Source organism: Thermobia domestica, chromosome 10 (assembly GCF_964235325.1).
Source record: "Thermobia domestica chromosome 10, izTheDome1.hap1.1, whole genome shotgun sequence".
In the NCBI taxonomy this organism is placed as follows: Eukaryota; Metazoa; Arthropoda; class Insecta; order Zygentoma; family Lepismatidae; genus Thermobia; species Thermobia domestica.
The window spans coordinates 18,315,808-18,338,607 of record NC_137463.1 but is presented as its reverse complement, the minus strand read 5'-3'; the positions used below and the strand labels follow the sequence as shown (position 1 = coordinate 18,338,607).

The 22,800-nt window shown below is 35.8% G+C and overlaps 1 protein-coding gene across 10 annotated transcripts in view; it reads right to left on the bottom strand.

The window, feature by feature from the left end:
* The window catches only part of hiw (MYC binding protein highwire), a 638,413-nt gene extending 616,033 nt beyond the window's left edge, over positions 1–22,380 (bottom strand). For all 10 annotated transcript variants that reach the window (XM_081727817.1, XM_081727821.1, XM_081727823.1 and 7 more), the window contains exons 1-5: positions 22,011–22,380; positions 7,554–7,623; positions 4,824–5,054; positions 2,441–2,594; positions 1,687–1,889 (exon numbers count right to left, since the gene is read on the bottom strand). In XM_081727817.1, coding sequence (XP_081583943.1) covers positions 1,687–1,889; positions 2,441–2,594; positions 4,824–5,054; positions 7,554–7,623; positions 22,011–22,192 — 840 coding nt within the window. In that variant the 5' untranslated portion in view covers positions 22,193–22,380. The remainder of the gene's footprint in view (positions 1–1,686; positions 1,890–2,440; positions 2,595–4,823; positions 5,055–7,553; positions 7,624–22,010) is intronic.
* Positions 22,381–22,800: the final 420 nt, after the last annotated feature.

The following is a 22,800-nucleotide window of genomic DNA, read 5'->3' as shown; positions in this document are numbered from 1 at the left end:
ACAATTAAATAATGAGACTGATTTTATTGTGATCAAACAAAGATAACGTAATAATACCTGTTTATTATTCAAAGTATAACGTAAGAATGCCTGTTTATTATTCAAAGTACATCCCCTTCCTGCGTCAATACAGCGAGTGGCACGATTACGCAAGAAGCAGAACGATCTCTGCAGCTCAGTTTGTGATATGTTTCGCAACGCCGTTGTCACAGCTGCTTCAATGTCTTCAACATTGTCAAAAAGTCGTCCTTTTAATGTTAACTTCAGTTTAGGGAATAGAAAAATTCGCAGGAGGACATATCTGGAGAACAGGACGGTGCTGTAGCACACACATTTGTGTTTGAGAGTGAATATAGTACTAGTGGTTTACAGTGAAGATAAGTTGGTGGTGAAAAGCAGTAAACTACTAGAAAATGTGACCAGTTTACAAAGCTCACTCAATTAATCGTTTCATTCTTTGTATTTTATTTTTTCCTACCTTTTCTGTCTATTGTTTCGTAAGCATTTTTAATCTACAATACATTTTAATGTGTTTTCCACACACTTGAAGCTGCTTTTTATATACGATAAATGCGGGGAATATATGTATATCACATCAATTTCATTCTCTATGTCTTCATACTTCGCATATCACTGAAGCTGATTACTTTACTTCGTGATACACATCTTTCTTTCAGTTTAACGTCCCACAATTATGCCTTTTAGGCTGACAGACGAATGATCAAGGTAAGTGAATGATCATGGAAAAAATGGTGGAATAAGAATGTGGGAGGAAACGGAAGTAATCCGAGAAAACTCATAGACATGGCACAATGCTGTCCACCAAAAAACTTACCTGGTTTGGAATCGAACAAGGGAGCCCATACACAAGAGGTAAGCGCTCTACCATTGAGCCAACGTGACGTAAAACACAAATATGTAATTGAAATTAATTTCAAGTGAAGATACTGTGCGTTTTAAATTATTGAAGATTGTTCGTAGTTTTTCTTAATCGCGCTTCCTCCTGTTATTGACGCCGATAAGCGTGAGTTTTCTGTATGAAGTTAATTATTATTTTAAATGAGTATCGATTTATAAACATACTTGAAAGCTAGGTTGCCATGCTACAAGAGTCTTGTAGGTGTCATTAAAAAATCATGTAACCCCATCTTTCAATTTATTATTTACACATTACAACTTTTTGAAAGCAAGAAAGATATCTCCACCCATGCAGCACTGCACTCTAGTGGACAAATAGTGAACCTCCTCATTAAAAACGTGTATTTTGGCGCGCTTCCCCTCACCGTCCAAAAGAATCCATCGTATGGGAGGGCGATAGCAGATAGAAAGCAAGACAACCCAGAAAGTTGCACATGGTTTGACTCCTTGCAAGATGAAAAAATTGTTGCATGTTCCTTTCAAGACTATGTTTACACGGAGAAATAATGTACGACTGCAAGATATTTTTAATGACAGCTACAAGATTCTTGCAGCGTGGCAACCTACCTTAAGACATATACAGGCCTTTTATTACTGCTAGAAAAAATGCTACAGGAAAAATGCAATTACAAGAAATTTCTACATTCCTTTTTGAAGTAACTACTTTCTATAAATGTAACGTACTGACTTTATTAAGCGGAAATAACTTTTATCTCGTGGTCATATACGTTTTTCAGCACCAACTACTAGGTCTAAAAATGTACTTACATGAATATTTTGTGAAGCTAATGCTCTAGGACACATGAGTAAAGCAGCCATTGCACTAAGAAGCTTCCCAGTGTCACCGCGAACTACGACTAAACTTAGTAAACAGGCACACGCAACTGCTGTTAAATGGCTTCCATCATTAGCAGCTGCAGATTCAGGTCCGTGTGACGTTGCTAAATCCAACAACAAATCAAACAATGGATCTAAAAAAGAAAGAAAAAGTACAGGTTAACAAAATGAATTGAACAAACAAATCATATTGTAATAACAGTATTTATATTTGTAATTTATATGGAAGGTTAACGCTCACAGATTTTGATAAAAACAGGTGGTTAAAAAGTTTTTCTCTCATAACCACGAATTACATATGTAGAAAAAAATGTCAAAACTAAATAATGTATGAATAACTAAGTAAGAATGAAAAGGATATTATGTATTAATCGAACTAAAGCAATAATTAAAAAAAAAATCTTCCAAACCACAATGAAACAATTACAATTAAAATTATACAAAAAAAAAAATGGATAAAATACACGATGAAAATTTTAGTCAACTTAAAGTTCCAATACCTTCAAAATACATAAACCTATCTCAGAACAATTTTTAGTCTTAAAAATTGCAATATTTTTCAATACAGAGATTATCATATTGCATAGATTAATTTGTTCAAATAACAAAAATACCAACGTAGTATCGGAAATATGCATAGGTTAGAAAACAGTATAAGATATTAACTCATTTATAATGTACTTGCCTATTACTTCTGGTGGTTCTGTCTTCAGTCCTTCCGGTTGTTGACCCTGAATAACATCCAGAAGAGCGCCTAAAGCTTTGGTACATAGCAGAGGATGTAAAGACCGACTTTCTCTAATAAGTTCAAAGACGCTCCTCAGGCCGATACCCACAATCTGAAAAATATAAAAGTTCGAATTCTTTAAAAGGACAAATAATAATAAATCTCAGTGTCAATGTCTATTTACTGGATTTTTTTTTTTTTTAATTACGAAATTCTTCTACGAAATAATGTATATGCACAGATGTTTGAATCTTATTTAATAGAACCCATACCATACCAAAACCACCACATTTTCCATAATTTACAACCTGAAAACACTCCCATTCTTACCTAAATAGGAGTGGAATTCTAGCTTTCTTAAATTTTTTTCCCTAAACCATTGTTTTCAGCACATGCAATTGATCAATTTATGGTTAACCTTCGTTTGCAGTTTCACCCAACACACTACAAATTGTAAATGATCAAGATTTGTCATTAGAGATGCAACTAAATTCACGGTTTCTCAAACTTAAATATTTTTGCTTAAAAGTGGTACTAAAAGAAAATTCAAATAAGGTAAGGTGAATAGAAAAGTAATATATAAGGTTGTGAAAGTAATAAATACACAAATAAATATAATAAGAAAAATAATATTCGTATATCTATATAATAAAAATGAATATAACGAAGTTTTCTCACTAAATTTTCCAATACCACTTTACATATTTTGACGATTTTTGGTAGATATTTTATCCCATATTCTGTATTTTGGTCAGGGTTGGCTGGTTTAAACCAAGGTGGCTTAAACCATAATTTAAACCTTGGTTAAAACCACTTTTTTGAACAGGTTTTAAAAAAAAAAAGAACGAAAAATGCTTTAAATCGTGTGAACTTCATAGTGACGTTTCCACATATCAAACCATCTCATTAGTTTTATCTCCTTTTCATCTTTTAATCAAGGCGTCCCATTTTTAATTCTCTGTCGAACCACAACCTTTCTTTCAAGTGTAAACCAAGTAGCGGTTCGGGTGTCACTTCAAGCAAAAGTCTTCTCCTTGATAACATCCGTATTACATAAGGATGTTAAGCCTAAATATACGAAACGACATCAAACTTTATTTCTGTTTGCCTGAATGCCTGTTGTTTTATAAACAAACCAAGGTGCTTAAATATATTGATAGAAATTGGCAAAATTTATCGACTGCCTACGTAGCTTTCAACATTAGCTTGGATTGAACTTTCAGTTTTAATTTTATTAAATGATATCTACATACTAAATTTGTAATTTAATCCCTGGACGTCTATGTTTTAACGTACTGATTATGATACTTTTACCTTAAAATTTTACATACCAAGCAATAACGGTATTTTTCCAGTGGTTAAGGCGGGAGTTTCCTGATTTATATAATAGTTTCACTTGTGCAACTGTTTATCTTTTTGTCCTTCTGAAATGACTCTTGCCGATTATATTACAAGTACGTAAAGATCAGTACAACGTATTTTTATCAGGAATGCTTCGTGAATGAGTTAACAGACTCATCATATTTGTGGCCAATTAGTCCCGGTGTCGAGCCCAAATGGAGGACAGTTTCTCTCGGATGTAAGCCGAGAAGCAAATTGGATTCCGCTTTAAGCTTATGTGACTCCTTCCAGCATAATAACAGCAAGGCGAAACGAACTTGTTTCTGTCCATATGTAACATAGAATAAATCATATAACAAAAAAAAAAAAAAAAAAAAAAAAACTGGTTTAAACAAAAAAACAAGTTCTTGTTTTTTTCGAAAACATGGTTTTTGCCAACCCTGATTTTGGTAATATATTCCATCCTCACTCTAATCTGTGTATTGAAACCGGAAGTTGGATGAGCGCCTCCTCGTGGATAAGCGCTTAGCGTACGCCTCTTCGGCGTGAGAGACCTGGATTCGGTTTCTAGCGGGAGCTCATGTGGTTCGGATCCCATGGTTCATGTCTCACATACCCTTGCTGGTGAAAGGAAAATCAAATCAAACCAATCAAACTGGAAGTCGCACAAATGAACCACTTTCAGTTATTAAAAGTGATCGCTATAGGGTAAAAATGGTAACAGATGGAAAGAAGCGGTTTTCTGCAATCCCAGGAACATATTCCATCTCCACTCTAACTTATCTACTAAAACCGGAAGCCAATACATCTATTACCACTTCCGGTTTCAATAATTGAGAAACTATCACGCCATACAAACCAAACGTCTTCACGTGGTATACACGTGACAATGTAAATAAATAAATATATTTTTTGTTATATTCTTGGATTGAACCAAGGATATTGAGTCTGATATGCTTGCTCTACACCAATTCACAATTTTAATCAGCTATAAACTTACCTTTGGGACTTTAAGGTTTGTTTCTTTCCCTTTGTCTGTGTCATCATCGCTTTCTGCTTCACTGTCATGAGGAACATTCGACGAAGAGGCCAGAAATATCTGACATGCTTGCTTCATCCATCGGTCGAGCACAGCCAGTCGAACACCGGCAAACACGGAGAATGCAGATGCATTGCCTGGGATTTCAACCTCCGGAGCAGTCACAAGGAGAGACTCTGTTGACGCTTCAACCTACAATAGTAATAACTTGTAAGTAATCTCGAAACATTGTGAATACTTGTGAATACATAAAATTGTGAATACTTAACACTTTTAATGTCAGCCTAAATTCAAGCGTTACTTTTGTAAGCTACTTTCTACAAAAATAAGCTTTAACAAAATTACAAATTGCTGTTATTTTTAATAGTATATACTAATGAAGAAATTCTTGTTATATGTCCATATAATCCTCCAATCGAATATTGCATTCAGCTTTTCTTCAATGATATTATATATATATATATATATATATTCTAAAGATGACAAGAATTAAAAAAAAAAAATTATTTGATTCTATTAAATCATATTATTACTCAATGAATAACAAAAATTTTACACGGTTGCTAACAAAGTTATTTGTGACACGCTGAGGATATCTCTATTACAGTGAAAACAGTTTACGCAAAACTTAAGTCCATCGGTATATCCAGATTGTTCACCACCGCTGGAACTCGAACTTGCTTGCCACGCGAATATTTTAACAATTGAATGACTAGTTTCCGGTATTTTATTATTTATTAACCCTTACCTAACCAACCATCTGCTAACAATTTATAGAAGCAATCAAACAACGGTGCATGTTTCGGTTAAGGATGCCACAAGATGCATTATCTCATTGTTTATAATTACTTATTATTTACAGTTATTGCTAAGAGGACAACCAATTTTAATTCAAGTTTTCTTCTGGGTAAAGAATGCGTAGTTCTCTTACACTACTGAAAATTGTTATTTCACTTGGTTAGTTCGTTAGTTTATTTCAAAAGAGCAAGAGTATATATTATATACAGGGTGGTTCAGTAATGTTGGACAGCCCTGAATAAATCGAAAACCAGAAGAGATATTACCAAGAATTTGGTGGATCCAGATACTTGTGGAAGGGGGACGTCCTTTGAGGTACCACACAATGTTACCAGGTCAACAGTGTTGCCAGCTCAGTACAAAGTTGTATTTTTTTAAATAGAACATATAGAAGTTTATGCCATCAAAAGAATTAGTACAGAATGTGAATACCAACAAGCGAAACCGCATCTGTCAGTGTTGCCAAATAAGGAAGTAATAAAGCTTCAAAGAACAAGAAATTAAAGTATCCGTAGGGCAAAACTAGCAAAAAGGCAAGAAAAATAATACTACGGAATGAAAAGGAGTAACAGAAAGAGTAAACCGAAGAACGCACAGCATCCAGTGAGTAACAGGGTTGCCAAAGCAAAGGGGGAAAAAATTGAAAATTTTGCAGTTGCTATAGGAGGAAAAGTGCCCATATGACATAATGCTGGAAACACCATAGAAAGTCTATGTAAGAGTCAGGAATCCTAATCGCGTTTGTTCGAAAGCGATATCTCTAACCGTTTTCGAGATACACCAAAGGTGTGCAGGGTTTGCAACACTGCATAATTGATTTGACGATTAGACCCGTGCAGTTCTTACATTTTGTTGGACGTATCATTTTCATTACTCGTTCCTGTAGTTTGGAGGGCGAGGGAATTATTATGCAGTGTTGCAAACTCCGCACAGCTTTGGTGTATCTCGGAAACGGTTAGAGATATTGCTTTCGAACAAACGCTATTAGGATTCCTGGATCTTACATAGACTTTCTATGGTGTTTCCAGCATTATGTCATATGGGCACTTTTCCTCCTATAGCAACTGCAAAATTTTCAATTTTTTCCCCCTTTGCTGTGGCAACCCTGTTACTCACTGGATGCTGTGCGTTCTTTGGTTTACTCTTTCGGTTACTTCTTTTCATTCCGTAGTATTATTTTTCTTGCCTTTTTGCTAGTTTTGCTCTACGGTCACTTTAATTTCTTGATCTTTGAAGCTTTATAACTTCCTTATTTGGCAACACTGACAGGTGTGGTTTCGCTTGTTGGTATTCACATTCTGTACTAATTCTTTTGATGGCATAAACTTCTATATGTTCCATTTAAAAAAATACAACTTTGTACTGAGCTGGCAACACTGTTGACCTGGTAACATTGTGTGGTACCTCAAAGGACGTCCCCCTTCCACAAGTATCTGGATCCACCAAATTCTTGCTAATATCTCTTCTGGTTTCCGATTTATTCAGGGCTGTCCAACAATACTGAACCACCCTGTATATATATATATATATATATATATATATATATATATATACTGTTGACTGCACAATATGTTGTATTATATGCAATATGCAATTATACATACATGAAAACTGCATGCAACTGGTTTCTTCGAATGTCTATTTTTTTATTCATATTTATATACAACACCAGTATATGTGCAACAATGATGATGATGTAACATTTCAAAATATGATCATTTAAAAAATAATTGTTAAAATTATATAATATTATGAAGAAGCACTGAATGAATAAACTGATCGGATATTTCACTACATAATTAAGTATCCCAACAAATACTCATAAAATTGATTTGAAAATTCACATTCTTTTTTCCTTTTTTTTTTTTTATTTTGATTGCTTGATTAACTTACCTTAATTCTCCTTTTCTCTTTTGCTTTAGCTCCTTTGCCTTTCTTGTTCTTTTTCCATTCCGACCGTCTTCTACAAAATAAGGAAATAAATATGAATGATTGAATTAACATGATTACCGTAGAATATTTATTTATTTACTTATTAATGAACATAATTCCAGATACAGCTTACAACATTGACTGCAACAAAAACCTTTCTTCCAGAAATAAAAATTACATATACACAAACACCTCACTATTATCACCAACACAAATACCTTGCTAATATCACCAACAAAACTTTTGTTACTCATAATAATAACGAGGTATTTGTACAATTTTTATTTGCAGAAGGGAGGATTTTGTTTGATCTTCTCTACCACACCAATTGATGCTATAAAATGTGAGTTGGTGTTTGTAGCCGATGCTTGAAGAAAACGCCGCTGAGGAAGATGTGAGTTCCCACTGAAAATTTCGGCAATTATGAAACAATAGATGTATATCAAGATTAATCCAAGTTAACACTTTTAATTGTGGGTCATTTGAGTTTCTAAGTTATTATTTATCTTATTACACAAATATCTTATTCTTTGTATAGAACTGCTGAATTTTCGATGAGTTAAGCTGTCATCTTCCTCAGATGTATAGCTAGGAAAGAGCTACGGTTTATGAAGTTTGAAGTTTAACTCTTTCCTAGATATAAGCACTAAGGGCAGTGGTAAGCTAGAACAATAAGATATATACTTGTTCTTTGAGGGTAACGTGGGTTTCAAACCATATGATCTTCCAATGGAAATCGAACCTAGTCTCTGGCGTTGAAGGCATGTATTCTAACCATATTGTCACGAGGAAGCTTCGTGATGAATATCGTGTACAGAATGTAAAAATTACGATGCAGTGCTTTCAGATTACATTTGTTTGTGTCTGTTGTTAACAATGTTTCTACTTGATTTATGATATAAAACTTCACACGTGGCCCAGCGTAGTATAGTCGCTAATACTCTCGTCTTTGGTGCTAGTGGTTCTGGTTCAATTCCCGGTGGTAACACTCGGTCGAAAAAGTATAAAAGATTTTTAGACCAGCCATCCTGGATGAGCTTTTTCCTCATTCATACCAGGCAAATGCCAGGATGGTACCGAACATAATAGTCTGTCTGCTTCGTTCCTTCCCCATTCCTTTCTTCATCTTCGATTTCCCGGGTAATGTGATCCCCGAGGAATGTCGTCCCTCATAACATGACGGGTTAACATGCCGAAATCTCAGATATCTAGTTTTTAATCCTAATCAAACTTTACACTTTTGTTTTATCACGACATTTATTATTATTTTCTTCTGTTAACTGTAACTAACATGTATATGGTAAAAGAGAAAGCATATACTCACACTAGAATTAATGTTTACAAGAACCAAAAGAAAGCTGAGAGATAACCTCATAGAGCATAAATTAAAGACATATTGTGGAACCTTACATAAATTATTAATCTGAATAATGTTTCTAACGGGCTGGGAAAAATGAGCTTACAAGCATCGCAGTTGAAGTTTTCCTTGCTTGCTTCCAAGACCTCCAGGAACGTTGGCAATTGTGTATAGATAGCCAAGGGGACTACTTTGATAGGAACAAGGATCATTATTTGGTAAGTGCAACTTTCTATTTTTTACGACCTTTGTCCTTGAACTTTTCTGACAAAGGTTGTATATTAAAACTACGCATTAATGTAAATAAGAACCTTGATATTCATTTCAGAAAATTTTCATTAAATCTACTAGGCCGCTGAAGTTCAGAACTAGGACGTGTCTGCAAATCTAGTGCTTTTTTTTGCAATTAGACCTATTTCATCTAATGCCTTACAACTTTCTAATGTTGTGCAAATGACACATTACATATGTTAAAAGAGAAACACATACGATCATATTATATTTAACAAGAAGTATTATCATGAAAAGTTTAGTTCATTTTTTATCTATTAACCGAACGATTAATTATACATTCTGAGCATGGTGGCAGGTCATCTCATCGAAAATTCAGCAGTCCAGTATTACAGGCTTTCTAATGATAATGAAAAATATACAGATGGTGATCAGAAAAATGGAAACACCTGTAGTTGACAACACGTTAGATGTATGGATTGGCAGTGGTGTCGTGGCGCCCGCAGCGCCGGACCGCTGGTGATGGTGTGTTAGGTCGGTCTTCATACTACGTCAGGCGCAGTGGAACAGCAGTGTCCAGTGGCTGCAGCAGACAGAGGTAGTGTAAAATGGGAGACCTCTCAGATTTTCAAAGAGGGCAAATTGTTGGTGCGCGGTTATGTGGAGTGAGTGTGACGGCAGTGGCTACTGTGTTAGATGTGTCGCATGGGACAGTGTCGAAGGTGATGACGGCCTACACAACATACGGGAAAACCACATCGGGGAAGCGGAACAGTGGGCGGAAGAAAATCATGAGTGACAGGTCACGCCGGGTATTAAAGCGCATTGTCACGCAGAACCGTCGTGCCACTGCGGAACAAGTGACCTAGGAACTCAATCAGCAACTCCTCCACCCTGTTTCGACAATCACAGTCCACCGCGAATTATATGACATGAACTTACGGGGTCGTGTTGCACGGGCCAAACCGCTCATCAGGGACCATAACGCTTTTGCACGCCGCAAATGGTGCCGCGACCATGCAATTTGGACCGTTGAGGACTGGAAACGTGGGATATGGTCGGATGAGTCATCCTTCACCCTATTCCCAACCACGGGCCGTGTTTATGTGTGGAGAACGCCCAAAGAAGCTTATGATCTGCAGTGTCTCCGCCCAACTGTGAAACATGGCGGCGGCTCGGTGATGCTGTGGGCCGCAATATCATGGTTTTCATTGGGTCCTGTGGTCACACTTAGCGGACGAATCACTGCCAACCATTATGTAGCAATTTTAGGAGACCACTTGCATCCTATGATCCGGATGTTGTTCCCGGACAATGACGCCATTTTCCAGGATGATAATGCACCCATTCACACAGCTGGCGTTGTTGCAGCGTGGTTTGAGGAACATCGGGATGAAGTTCAACACCTCTCCTGGCCCGCCCAATCCCCAGATCTCAGCATAATTGAACATCTGTGGTCCGTCTTGGAAACACGACTCCGGCGACGATTTCTACCTCCATCCTCTCTCAGAGAACTGGCCGATGCCCTGCACGAGGAATGGTGTAAAATTCCACTTGCTACCATTCACGACCTCTATGCCTCCATCCCACGTCGCATCAAGGCTGTTCTGAAGGCGAAAGGTGGCCCGACACCATATTAATCTGGTAAGTTGCAATTTCGTTCAGGTGTTTCCATTTTTCTGATTACCATCTGTATATATGTATAGGAAATCAGGACGAAAAAATATAGGAGGTTTCGTGAAGTTGTGAAAAAGGAACATTTCAATTATCCAATAGGTAGAAATTAAAAAAAAAATAAAATAAAATAAAATAAAAAAAAAAAGCAAATTACACCAATTGTTATATGAACATACAATCTACTCTAAATATATCTAAATGGGTAATCAATTACCTCGCTGCAACATTTTATACGAGTTTCTTAGTATTTTCGCACGTAGCTCACCAGTACTAAGCAACGCCCATAAGGAAAGTGTAAAAAGTATCTGAATCAGAAAATCAGTGTTCGTAAGTATAAGTCTCCAAGATATGAATAACTTCATCACTTGCAATATTCTATCATTTCTATGTGTTTTTTTTTTAAATAATAATAATATACAGTACATAAGTTATAAAAATCAATACAAAATTCATAAAAAAGATCACAAAACACATGATACAGAGTTGGTTTGTTAAGTATCTGAATACACAATTCCACACAGAACTTAGTGCCTGTAAGGAAATATATACAGCAGTAAAAGTATCAGTTACACGTTCATTTTCTTCAATGCCTGAATATGCTTATTTGTCATCTTCCATTTCCCTTTATTCTGCTCGTCTTGAATTTTTTGTAGTTCATCATCTTCAAGGATGCGGGCTTGATCATTGCCTGGGTAACACTAACATCAGCCATGTCCTTTTTTGATAGCATAGAAGACAAACTTGTCTGAGCATTTTTCATCAGTCTAGTAGCTACTTCCACTGTTTCATCAGTTTCATTTAATTTCTTCAGAGACGATTCACTCTTTGAAACTTACTTTGATATAGCTTCTTGCTTCGCATTTCTTAATGCACTTTCCTCTCTGGAAATCTTTGCCACTGCGGCCTTTTTGCATCTGCATGCTTCTAAGTAATCTTTATACTTTCTCCAGGCGTTCTGCATAGCATCTATTAATTGCTCTGTAACAAGTAGGTTTTCATTTTTTCCTCCACACATTCTAATACTGTCCTTTACAGGCCTCAGAACCTTTATCTGTCGTGTGAAAGATGGGATCGATAACTTCCTAAAATGTGTTTCTTCTCTGAAAAACCACGTTCAACATCAGCACTATCATGAAATAGTGACAGGCAAGCTTTGACCACTTTAGAATAATTGGATATTTAATTATTCCACATTAATTTCTTATATCACATACTCTTGCCCAGTATTGATCCACGGGCAAGTATCTAACATCACCACACAGTTTTTTCCATAAACCAAGACTTTTCGATAAGTGTAAGGACGAAACACGGAAGAATCTCCATTCAATCACACAACTGTAGAGACAAAAGGCCCTCCAACCACCCATACTTTATTTCCTTATGTTATTTTCATAAGTGGAAGTAGCAATGCCACATAAATATAGGAGGTTTCGTTAAAATGTAGGAAATACAGGAGCATTGGAAAGCCTGATATTAAGAAAAACAGGACACTATAATGCTTATGTATTTAAGGATAAGATTTGACCTATATTTATATTAATTAGTATAAAAAAAAAATCAACTCACTGTGTCCAAATGCACTTTAATTTCACTTAATTATTTCAGCAATCTCTGGTGTCTTCGTCTGTAGCTTTGAAAAACTCATGAAAGTTTTTTTTTTTTTTCACTTTTCAGAATTTCATTTTGTACTTTTAGAAAAATGATGAAGTGAAAGTCTTTTTACACACCATTGGTGTACTCTGCATGACACGAAATTTAAACTAACAAGAATTTAAACTTTTTTTTTTTTTTAACTGAACGCATGAATAAGTGCAAGATAAAATTCTGAGAAGTGTAAATAACTTCCATATAAGCTTCCTAGTGTCATAGACAACAACAACAGAGGTTGCTGAATTAGTTTAGTGCAATTGAAGTGCATTGGGACGAGTAAGTTGCTGTATTTTCTATAATCGGACATAAACTAATAAAATACGAACTCCTATTCTATTAGTTGGGCCGCGGTGGCTCAGTGGTAGAGCGTTCACCTCTGGTGCTTGGGGTCCCGGGTTCGATCCCAGCCCCCGCCAAGCGAACTTTGTGGTGGACAAACACCGTGTGCGTGGGTTTCCTCGGGGTTCTCCCGTTTCCTTCCACTTTCTTCATTCCACCATTTCATTCGTTACTCATAATCACCGTCTCCTTTAGCTTAACCGGCATAACCGTGGGACGTACAACTCAAAGATCTCATTTCATTTTCGTATTCTATTAGTGAGTTTTCACTTTTATTCGGACAGTTTTACAGTAGGACTTCAGGAAATGAATATATATTATATATATATATTATTCATTTTTCTGCATTTAGGCTAATTAATTGTCTAAGATATTCTACACTGTCATTTTACTGACGCTTGCCCAACTAAATACGTGCAGATTGAAAATATGCGTGCAAACTGATGTGGCAAGAAAAATATTATTCATGTTAAAAACACACACACACACACACACACATTAACGCGTGCTACATAGATTAGGTTAGTAGAACAGACAGGAGCTTGTATGTTGTATTTACAAACTCCTTAGTGATTTTTGTATTGAAATAAGTTTCTATAGCACTTGTGAAGGTTTTACACTAGTAACCCTACACGTGTAAATAAAAAGCTGCCCTACACTTGCAGAAATGAATGTCTAACACAGTTCTATTTCATATACACTCACTCATTTTAACAATTCTGTAGCACTTGTAATGGTTTCCGACTAGTAGCTCTACACTAATCAACATAAAATACAGCTCCCGTACACTGTGTGGAAATACTCCCTCGGCGAAAATTAATGTTTTAAACAGTCCTCTTCCATATGCAATCATTCATTTTAACCCCAGCATTACCATTTTAAGACGGAATATTATAAACTTTCACTCCTTCGATTAGCTATCTTTGCCTTTTTTTTTTTTTTTTTCGAAAAGACACCAGAGGGAGAGAAAACGCAAGTGAATAGCATAAACCGTTAGGATGCCGAAGGTTCAAAAAAGAGTAGAACTCGTCGAAGTGTTGGTTGTTGCCCTCGTAAACGTAAACATTTTTAAGAGTATTATTTAGTTTCTCCCCCAAATCATTTGGTAGTGATTCTGCCTCACTTAGCCCTGATTACGTCTCGTTATTTGTAATTGTGATGAGTATACAGTGTAGACGTATGGCATAAAAACTACAGTGCATATACAACACATCAACTTGTACTAGATGGCCAGTAAAAAGCACGAATACACCTAACCGAATCAGGGAAGGAGCATAGCAGGGAGGCCTGAGCGATAGCGGAGGGTGCGTCCGTCGGGAGCAGGCGCGTCGGCGATGGTGTATATACGCATAAACGAGGTAGTTTACACGGCTCACTATGTCACCGTACCGGCTCCGGAGTTCTTTGGGGGAGATACTAAATGCCATCCTTTTTAAATTCACAGTAAATGTATTTACAACATGTACTTAACTTAGACAGAGCCGCTTTATTATTATTTACGCTTTTCTTTCACAACGACTCCATAATTTTGCTTACATCTACTACAATGAGAAAACCCTACGAGAATAGGAATTTGCAAATGATCAAATGACGAAATTTGAAAAATAATAAAATATTTATAGTCATATTTTTCATGATCATCATCTACTTCACCTGTATCAAATGGAAGTAATATATCATCCAGTGCATATTGTTTGCAAGGTGTTACAGAAAATAATTTAGTATAGAATTATGTTCTTAACAGCCGCTGTAATGGATACTAGCTATTTACATTTCTTCCTTTTATTTTTGTTAATAACTGCCATCTAGAGATATTTGTGATATACACATACAGAAATTTGTAATTCACTTTTTTTTTTTTTTTTTTTTTTTAATATATGATGAGATTCTAACTATATTTGAGCCATTTCAGGTCAAATCAACACAATTTGAGAACAAAATTTACCTTACCATCTCAAATTGTCATGAAATTTTGCACAGAGGTACTATTCATATAGACTAAGAAAAATACCAAATTTCAACTTTATATATCGACCAGTATCGGGACAGGACGTTTGGGCGCCAACATTTGGGCGCGGACATTTTGGCGCTATTGTTTGGGCGCCGGACGTTTGGGCTCAAAGCCGTTTAGGCGCGAGGAACATAGTAAAAATCACAATTTACGACATATAAAGTAAGCTAGACACTGAAAACTAAGCGTGAATCAAGATATATATATACATTTCCCAAACTTCTGTCTTGATCTCACCTCATTTATCTGCATATTTTCTATCTTATTTATTCATCTAAATTAAATAGTTCAATGCGCTTGTGGCATTTGTTGCCTAACCTCGTCATGGATTGATTTTTCGCTTGTTCAGAATTCTTGTACTTCTGATATAATTTTTGTATTATATAAGAAAGCTAGGAAATGAAGGAATCAGACGAACTGTTAATTTTCTTAATGTTAATTGAAACATATTGATTTAATTTTTGTATTTTTCTAAAAAGTTAATAATTACATATTTATGAATATTAAAATTTGTTTTCTTTCGTATTACGTTTGCCATACTCTTCTCTTCCTTAAGTCCAATAAAGAACTACCAATAAAAGATTGCAGCGTAGTCGCTAACACTCTCGCCTTCGGTGCGAGCGATCCCGGGTTCGATTCCCGGTTGGGACACTCGGTCGAAAAAGTGTAACATGCTCTTTCAGGTCAGCCACCCTGAATGAGGTTTTCCTCATTCACACCAGGCAAATGAGGGGGTGGTACCTAATTTATAGGTCCAGGCCGCTTCCTTCCTTCCCTTTCCCCGGATAGTGTGCTCCGTCAAACATGACGGGCTAAATGGCCTTAGATGCCGAGAGCCCAGAAATCTAAAAATTCTAAATCCTAATCGAGTTGAGGGAAAGATATTTCGCATGGAGGGTGTCTAAGACATATTTCGCATACAGGGTGTCTAAGACATTGAGTTTAGGAACTGTAGTATGCCGTATTTCTGGTATCACTTTTTTTTTTTTTTTTTTTAATTAACATTCCAATATAAAAATCAAAACGTAACACACTGTTTGCGTCTCATTGTAAGCATTTAATCTGCATTAAAGAAAGTAACGAAAGGAAAAAAAGAACGATTTTAAAGTGAAAAAATAATAGTTAAGTATGCATATATTGGTCATTTAGCCACTAGAAATGTGTTTGACATTCACACTTATTGCATAACTACAGTAGAAGGCCTGCTTTAAGTTTTTTAATGGAATAGGCTCACTATGTATGTAATGCAGTCAATCATATGTAGTCTGGTCTACTTACCTTTAGCTTGAAAAGTTATCAATTAAAAAGCACACTTAACTTTGGTTGAAACTTAAATTTACAAAGTTTAATTGTCAATTCAGTTTTTAGAATTTTGAAATTCCAGTATTTCTAGTATGTAAAACAAAATCCAGAATAATTCAAGGACTTCCACTACAGTAGACACCTTGTGATATTTTGATTCGAACTTAGTACTCAGCGCCTAACATAATGACTTTTTAATTTAACTCGCGCCCAGACGTCCAGTGCCCAAACGGCGGGGCCCAAACGTCACGTACCGACCAGTATTGAAGATAGGTCTATATAAAGTTTGGAAAAAATGACCAAAATAGCATGTTCAATGTAATTTAAAATTGGAATTGCAGATATTCTAATTGAGCTAGTGAGCTGTTTGAGGTGTCATTTTAGAGCATATTTTATGTGCTCTCATGTGGTATACAACATATAGGCTATTACAAATTTTTATTTTCAAAATCAAAATCAAAACTTTACTTCATAATTTTTCAAAAAGTACATATTTTAAAATTTTGAGATTAATTCCGTAAATAGCTAATATTGTTATTAAGTACTTGGCACAATATGAATTTCGGATGATAATGGGTTCATTGTTAAAAAATTTAAAACTAACACTATAGGTTTTATTAATATCCTGAACCTAGCTGAAAAATACACGAATGCAGTTATTATTATTATTATTATTTTAACTTGTGGGAATAAATATGAACACTAACATGAAGAGTACAGTAATAGGTCTAAAACATATCATACCAACATGTAATCTGCTGGCTATACTTATTACCTCACACTTTAAAAACTAACTTTGAGCAAGTTAAAGTGCTGATACTTTTGAACTTTAAAATAATATTAATACAAGTTTTACAATTAAAAATGTTACTGTAAATAAACGTGGTTTGTTAAAAGTATACAGATAGCATTGGTACAACAACAGGGTTGGCTGGTTTAAATCAGGTGTTTTTTATTATTATTATTATTATTTTAAAAAAAATGCAAAAATGCCACAAATCGTAATCACAAATTCCACGTGCATTTCATAGTGACGTTTTCACATATGTCGAATCATCTATGTTAGATGAATCTAATTTTTGCCTTTTTATTAAGGAGTCCCGATGAGCCCACAAAATTTCTTTCCAGGTGGAAACCGAGTAGTGGTTGAAATGCCACTTCAAGTAATGTCAAATCCTTCATAAGCTCGCTGTTACATAAGGACGTTAAGCCTAAACAAACGAAACGAATTGAAGCAGCTAGCGGGTAGGCATGAGTTCATTAGCAAGCAACAGGGGCCTTCCTTAACTACACAAAAGAAAATCTCAAAGAATCAGAATTTGCTGTCATCTGTGATTTTTCTGAAAATTATTGTACAGCGCTACAAGATGAAGCACAGAGCTACTACTGGACAAGCTAACAGGTCACAATGCATCCTTTTGTTTTATATTTCAAACAGGAAAACAAAGCTGAACACGTTAAATATGTAGCTGTTTCCGATTGACTAGAGTACAATACAGTTGCTGTTTACACCTTTCAAAAAAAACTTATATCATTTTTTTTACATCTAAATATCAAAAACTTCCAAACGTTTTTTTTTCAACAGATCTACCGCGCAATAATTACAAAAATAAGAAAAACTTTTTGAGCCTCTGCTTTCATGAGGCAGCTTTTAAAGTGAAAGGAAGGTGGTACCTCTCGGCTATAGCACATGGCAAAGGGCCTTGCGATGGAGTAGGCGGTTCAGTAAAGAGACTGGCAGCTTGTGCTAGTTTGCAAAGATCCTATGTCAATCAAATTCATACCCCAAGACAACTTTTTGAGTGGACAGTAGAAAACATTACCAAAGTAAATTCTGCCTACTCAACCCAAGAGGAATATACTGTAGCTGAAATGTTCCTGGAAAGTCGCTTCGATCAGGTATTGACTATCAAAGGAATACAACAATATCATGCATTCATTCCGAAAACTATATCAACATTATTGGTAAAACACTTTTCAGATGGTTTGCAGGGTTTGGAAAAGGAAATGCCATTCTCCAAATAAACTTCAATTAGAAGAAATATCAGGCTAAGTCACCGCTGCCTGTGAAGGAAATTGGTGGTTCAGGTACAGAAAAAATGAAGAACTTGATAAAGTACAAATAACTTTTCTTCATCCACTTGGGCCATCTCCATGATTCTCATATCCAAGAAACGCTGATGTTGTATACATGTCTGTAGTGGAGTTGAGTTGAGTTTGAGTTTAACGTTCCGTTCAGCTGCGAGGCTATATGAGACGTGGACCTACTGATTAACGTGGAATTCGAACCACCTGACCTCCAACCGGGGATCGAAACCGGGTCTCCCATGCCAAAGGCGCGTACGCTATCCGCTTAGGCACGAAAAGGAGCTCATGTCTGTAGTGGACGTCAGGGTCGGATTAAGAGGGGGGGCTTAGGGAGACTATAGTCTCGGGCCTCCACTTTGATTTCAACTGGCTATCTCAAAAGAATCATGAAGATACAATCATCATCATAAAATAAAACATGACCAAAAATATGAAACATATTCCCTTAAATTTTCTACTGTAATTTCACAGAAATGTATTCGGTGAAGTTTTTTAAAGCCCGTACCACCAGATAGGTTAATCCAGCCCTGGTGGACGTTCAGACAAAAGTAAATCCTGTAGGGGGCCACGGTGGCTCAGTGGTAGAGCGTTTACCTCTGGTACTTGGTGTCCCGGGTTCGATCCCAGTTCCCGCCAACTGAACTTTGTGGTGGACAAATCCCGTTTCCTCCCACTTTCTTCATTCCACCATATCATTCATTTGTTATCATCACCGTCTCCTTTAGCCTAACCGGCATAACCGTGTGTCGTAAAACTCTAAAACTGTGAATCCTGTAACACCCGATGGAAGAAGTTATGTTCGCCTTGAAAGTGATGTATGCCGAACAAATGTGGCTTTTCCAAATTTCAGGCGATAAACATATCCTATTACTTATTGAAAAGTTTTACTATGATATCATCTGTACTCTTTCTTCAGATTAGTGTTCATTTTTGTTTTTATAGAAATGTAAAACTTAGTATTCTTGTGTTATTAGCCTACGTACAGAATATTCCTTAAAAATAAGTTTTAGTTTTGAATTTTTTTTAACAATGAACCCATTACCATTCCAAATTCATATTTTGTCAAGTGCTTTACAACAATACTATGTATTTGTGAATTAATTTCAAAACTTTAAAATATGTACTCTCTGAAAAATTTTGATTTTGAAAATAAAAATTTGTATTAGCCCATATGTTATTGTATACCAGCGTTTCCCAACCTTTTTCAACTTGCGGCACACTACGGGGTCTAACTTGAATTCTCGCGGCACACTCATAGGTATTATTATTATTATTATTATTATTATTTGTAAATAGAAAATACCGTCGTATTTGTTTTCTTTCATTATTGACCTCCTTCTCACAAAGAAGAAAGCTCGATCACTGGTTTTCCTCCATCGTAAATCATTATACTTACTTTTCATTCAAATTAAAAAATAGAAAACAATTCCAATGAAATATAGAACTCAGTCTTTTAAAAAATACACTTTCTTTTTCGAAGAATGTATCCAACCTTTCACAAGGAAGATAACTAAATTACGAACGAACAAACAAATCTCATGTACTTTTAAAGCAGAATTGCGGTAATTTGTATGAGTGTTTGCTTTGTCGAAAGGATAGAATGAGATTTTAAAATTTCAAATTACGAAATAATCTGTAACAATAAAGAAACAATAATGATCATAACAATGATAATTAATACTTTTTTCAACATTAAAAATGAACAGATGAGTAACACAGTGTGAAACTTATAATTTATTAACATGGTTAATATAAGTCACAATTTTAAATATTAATAAAATTCTGTTTTCGAAATACAATCTATGTAGTAGTAATGTATGTACAATAATATATTACAATTACAGTATTTTTTCATTGTAGAGGTTCACAGTAATGTGAAATTTAAATACACATATTTCCCGTCTTGCAATTAGGTTCCTATATAATTAATAATTTTGTTCTCATTTCCTCGCGGCACACCAGCGGCCCATTCGCGGCACACCGGTTGGGAAACGCTGTTGTATACCATAGGAAAGGGTATGAAAAATGGTGTAAAATGACACCTCAACCAGCTCGCTAGCTTAATTAGATCTGCAATTCCAATTTGAAAATACATTGAACATGCTATTTTGGGCATTTTTTCCAACTTTACACAGCAATATCTTAAATACCGGACGATATATAAAGTTGAAATTGGTATTTTTCTTAGTCTATTTTAGAGCATCTATGTACGAAATTTCATTAAAATCTGAGATGGTGAGGTTAAGTCACTGTGTTGAATTGATATAGAATGACCCATTTTCCAAAATCAGACGACCTTACATCTAAGCTCTAATCGTTAAATTTCGCCTTGCACTTTTGCTATTTACCAACGGAGGGAATTATAGTTGCCATTAAAATAAATATTATACAAGAACCTGCATAAAATGTTCAGGGTTAAATTCCAAATTTGTCGTCTCTGTCTGGCAAAATTTTGAATATTTACCTGGAATAAATTAATTATTTCCTAGTTTGTGTGCTTTATAATATGTCAGAAGAGCGAAAGTTGAGTTTAATATATTTGTAAGCGGTTATAAACATGGAACTATTTGGCAAACAGAGAGAACTACTTGCAGCAAGGTTACCGCATGGTAAATATATTAAAGTCGAATCTGTTACGTACGGATCCGCACGTAAGATAGCTAGTAACCAGAGTAAGTAAAGTGAAGTAAAGAATCTGAAGTCAATGTATTAAGTCATGACTCGCGAGTATAGAAATCTCTAGTAGTTAAGTGATTCATTGAATTGCGAAATTTACGTTAGTAATGAGTTGTGTTACTTTGGAACACAAATATGCAAGCAATGAAAACATATCGTGATAATACCTATAACGTCTTTAGTAAGGTACAAATATATAGTTCAACACAAGTAAATAATTTATGCCATATACCATCTTTTGTGATATCCTAGTTTGTGTATACCCACCATTGCTAACGCGCCTCCTGTCTACGGACGCACCCCTCACTGCCGCTCTGTCACCTGCTGCGCTCCTGCCCTGATTCGGTTAGATAGCATTCGTGTTTTAGTGGCCACCTAGCACAACTTGGTTAGTGTTTTGCACAACAGTCCTTATCGTGTACTTACAGTGTAGCCCCTCCCTAAAGTGAATCTGTACATAACCTAACAATATTAACATAAATTAGTGCAAGTGTAACAGTTTTTCAGAAAAAAGAGCTTTTGGTCGAAATCCTGGAGGACGACCAACTTCGGAATAAATGCCAATGTTAATTTATCTTGACACGATTCCTCATGAAGATAACCTAAATGGCGTGTTTTGTGCAGATTGCTTCTGAAAAACATTTTTGGGCATCGAGGCTGAGAGAGACGGTGATGAGATGGATGATAATGGTAGAAGGAAGGAAGTAGGAAAACCCCGAGAAAACCTAAGGTGTTTATCCATCACAAAGTTCACTTGGCGGTAGGTTTGAAGCAAGGACCCCACGTTCCACAGATGAACGCTCTATAACTGAGCTGCCGTGGCTTCATAACGATTCTTTCAATGTTTTACGTGTTTCTGCATACGCTGTGGGTTTGCTCTGAGGAAAGATTGGATTAGGTTAGGCAGGTACCGTATCTTGTTCTCTTAGTTTGGGTTTCGATGTAATTCTATGAATGATCCGTCTTAATCCATTTTTTATTTGAATTAAGTCATGTTCCTACCTGTTACAAAACACTGTCACATTGCATTCTACATTAATAAAGGTTTCACATAAACGCAATGGCATAGAATGGAATAAACAATTACCTTTGTTGATCAGGCAGCACTTTGAAAAGTTCATGGAAATACTTCCCCAGAAGTTCTGGTTCAGGAAGCATTTTATCCCAATCGCTTGTCCCCATCACTTTACCAGAAGTAAGTCCCAGCTGAACGAAATTCTGCCCTGATCCGTCAAACACAGCAGGGCTTGGAACCGGCGTAGGTGTCATTCCGATTTTCAATCACTCATTTTGTATATGTACACTTTCAGAACGTTAAATTATACTCAGACACTCGTTACCAATGTCAACTTCATTCACACAGTCAACAAACAAGCAGAAACTCTTCACTCATGTTGACGTCTCACACTCCAGGTTCAGAATTGTTGCTGCTATTCGTTGATGTTCCAATCATGTGAAACCCTCGGTTGCGTTCAGATGTGCTATAACCAAAAGTAAAAGTTTATGATATTCTTTCCAGCTTATACTCCTTGACGTCGCACAATTATATTTGTTGTATTATTTTTAAAGTGAATAGTATTTTAAATCCATTTAACGACCGTATGACAAGATTTGCTCAATAATTTCTGGCGTATGATTGATAATCATATGTGCCTTATGCAGAGTCGTTCTGACGCGTGATTAGAGCTATACTAAAGATATCGACTAACATATGTTTCCTGCAGTAGTCAGGCTTTTAGTATGACACTAATCATACGTCAAAAACGACTCTGCATAAGGCCCATTAAGGTTATGGAGGATTTTTGTTACAAGAGAAATTTTGGCTCAACTACTCCTAAGTCCGGATTTACATCTCGGTTCTAGATCATATCACTCAA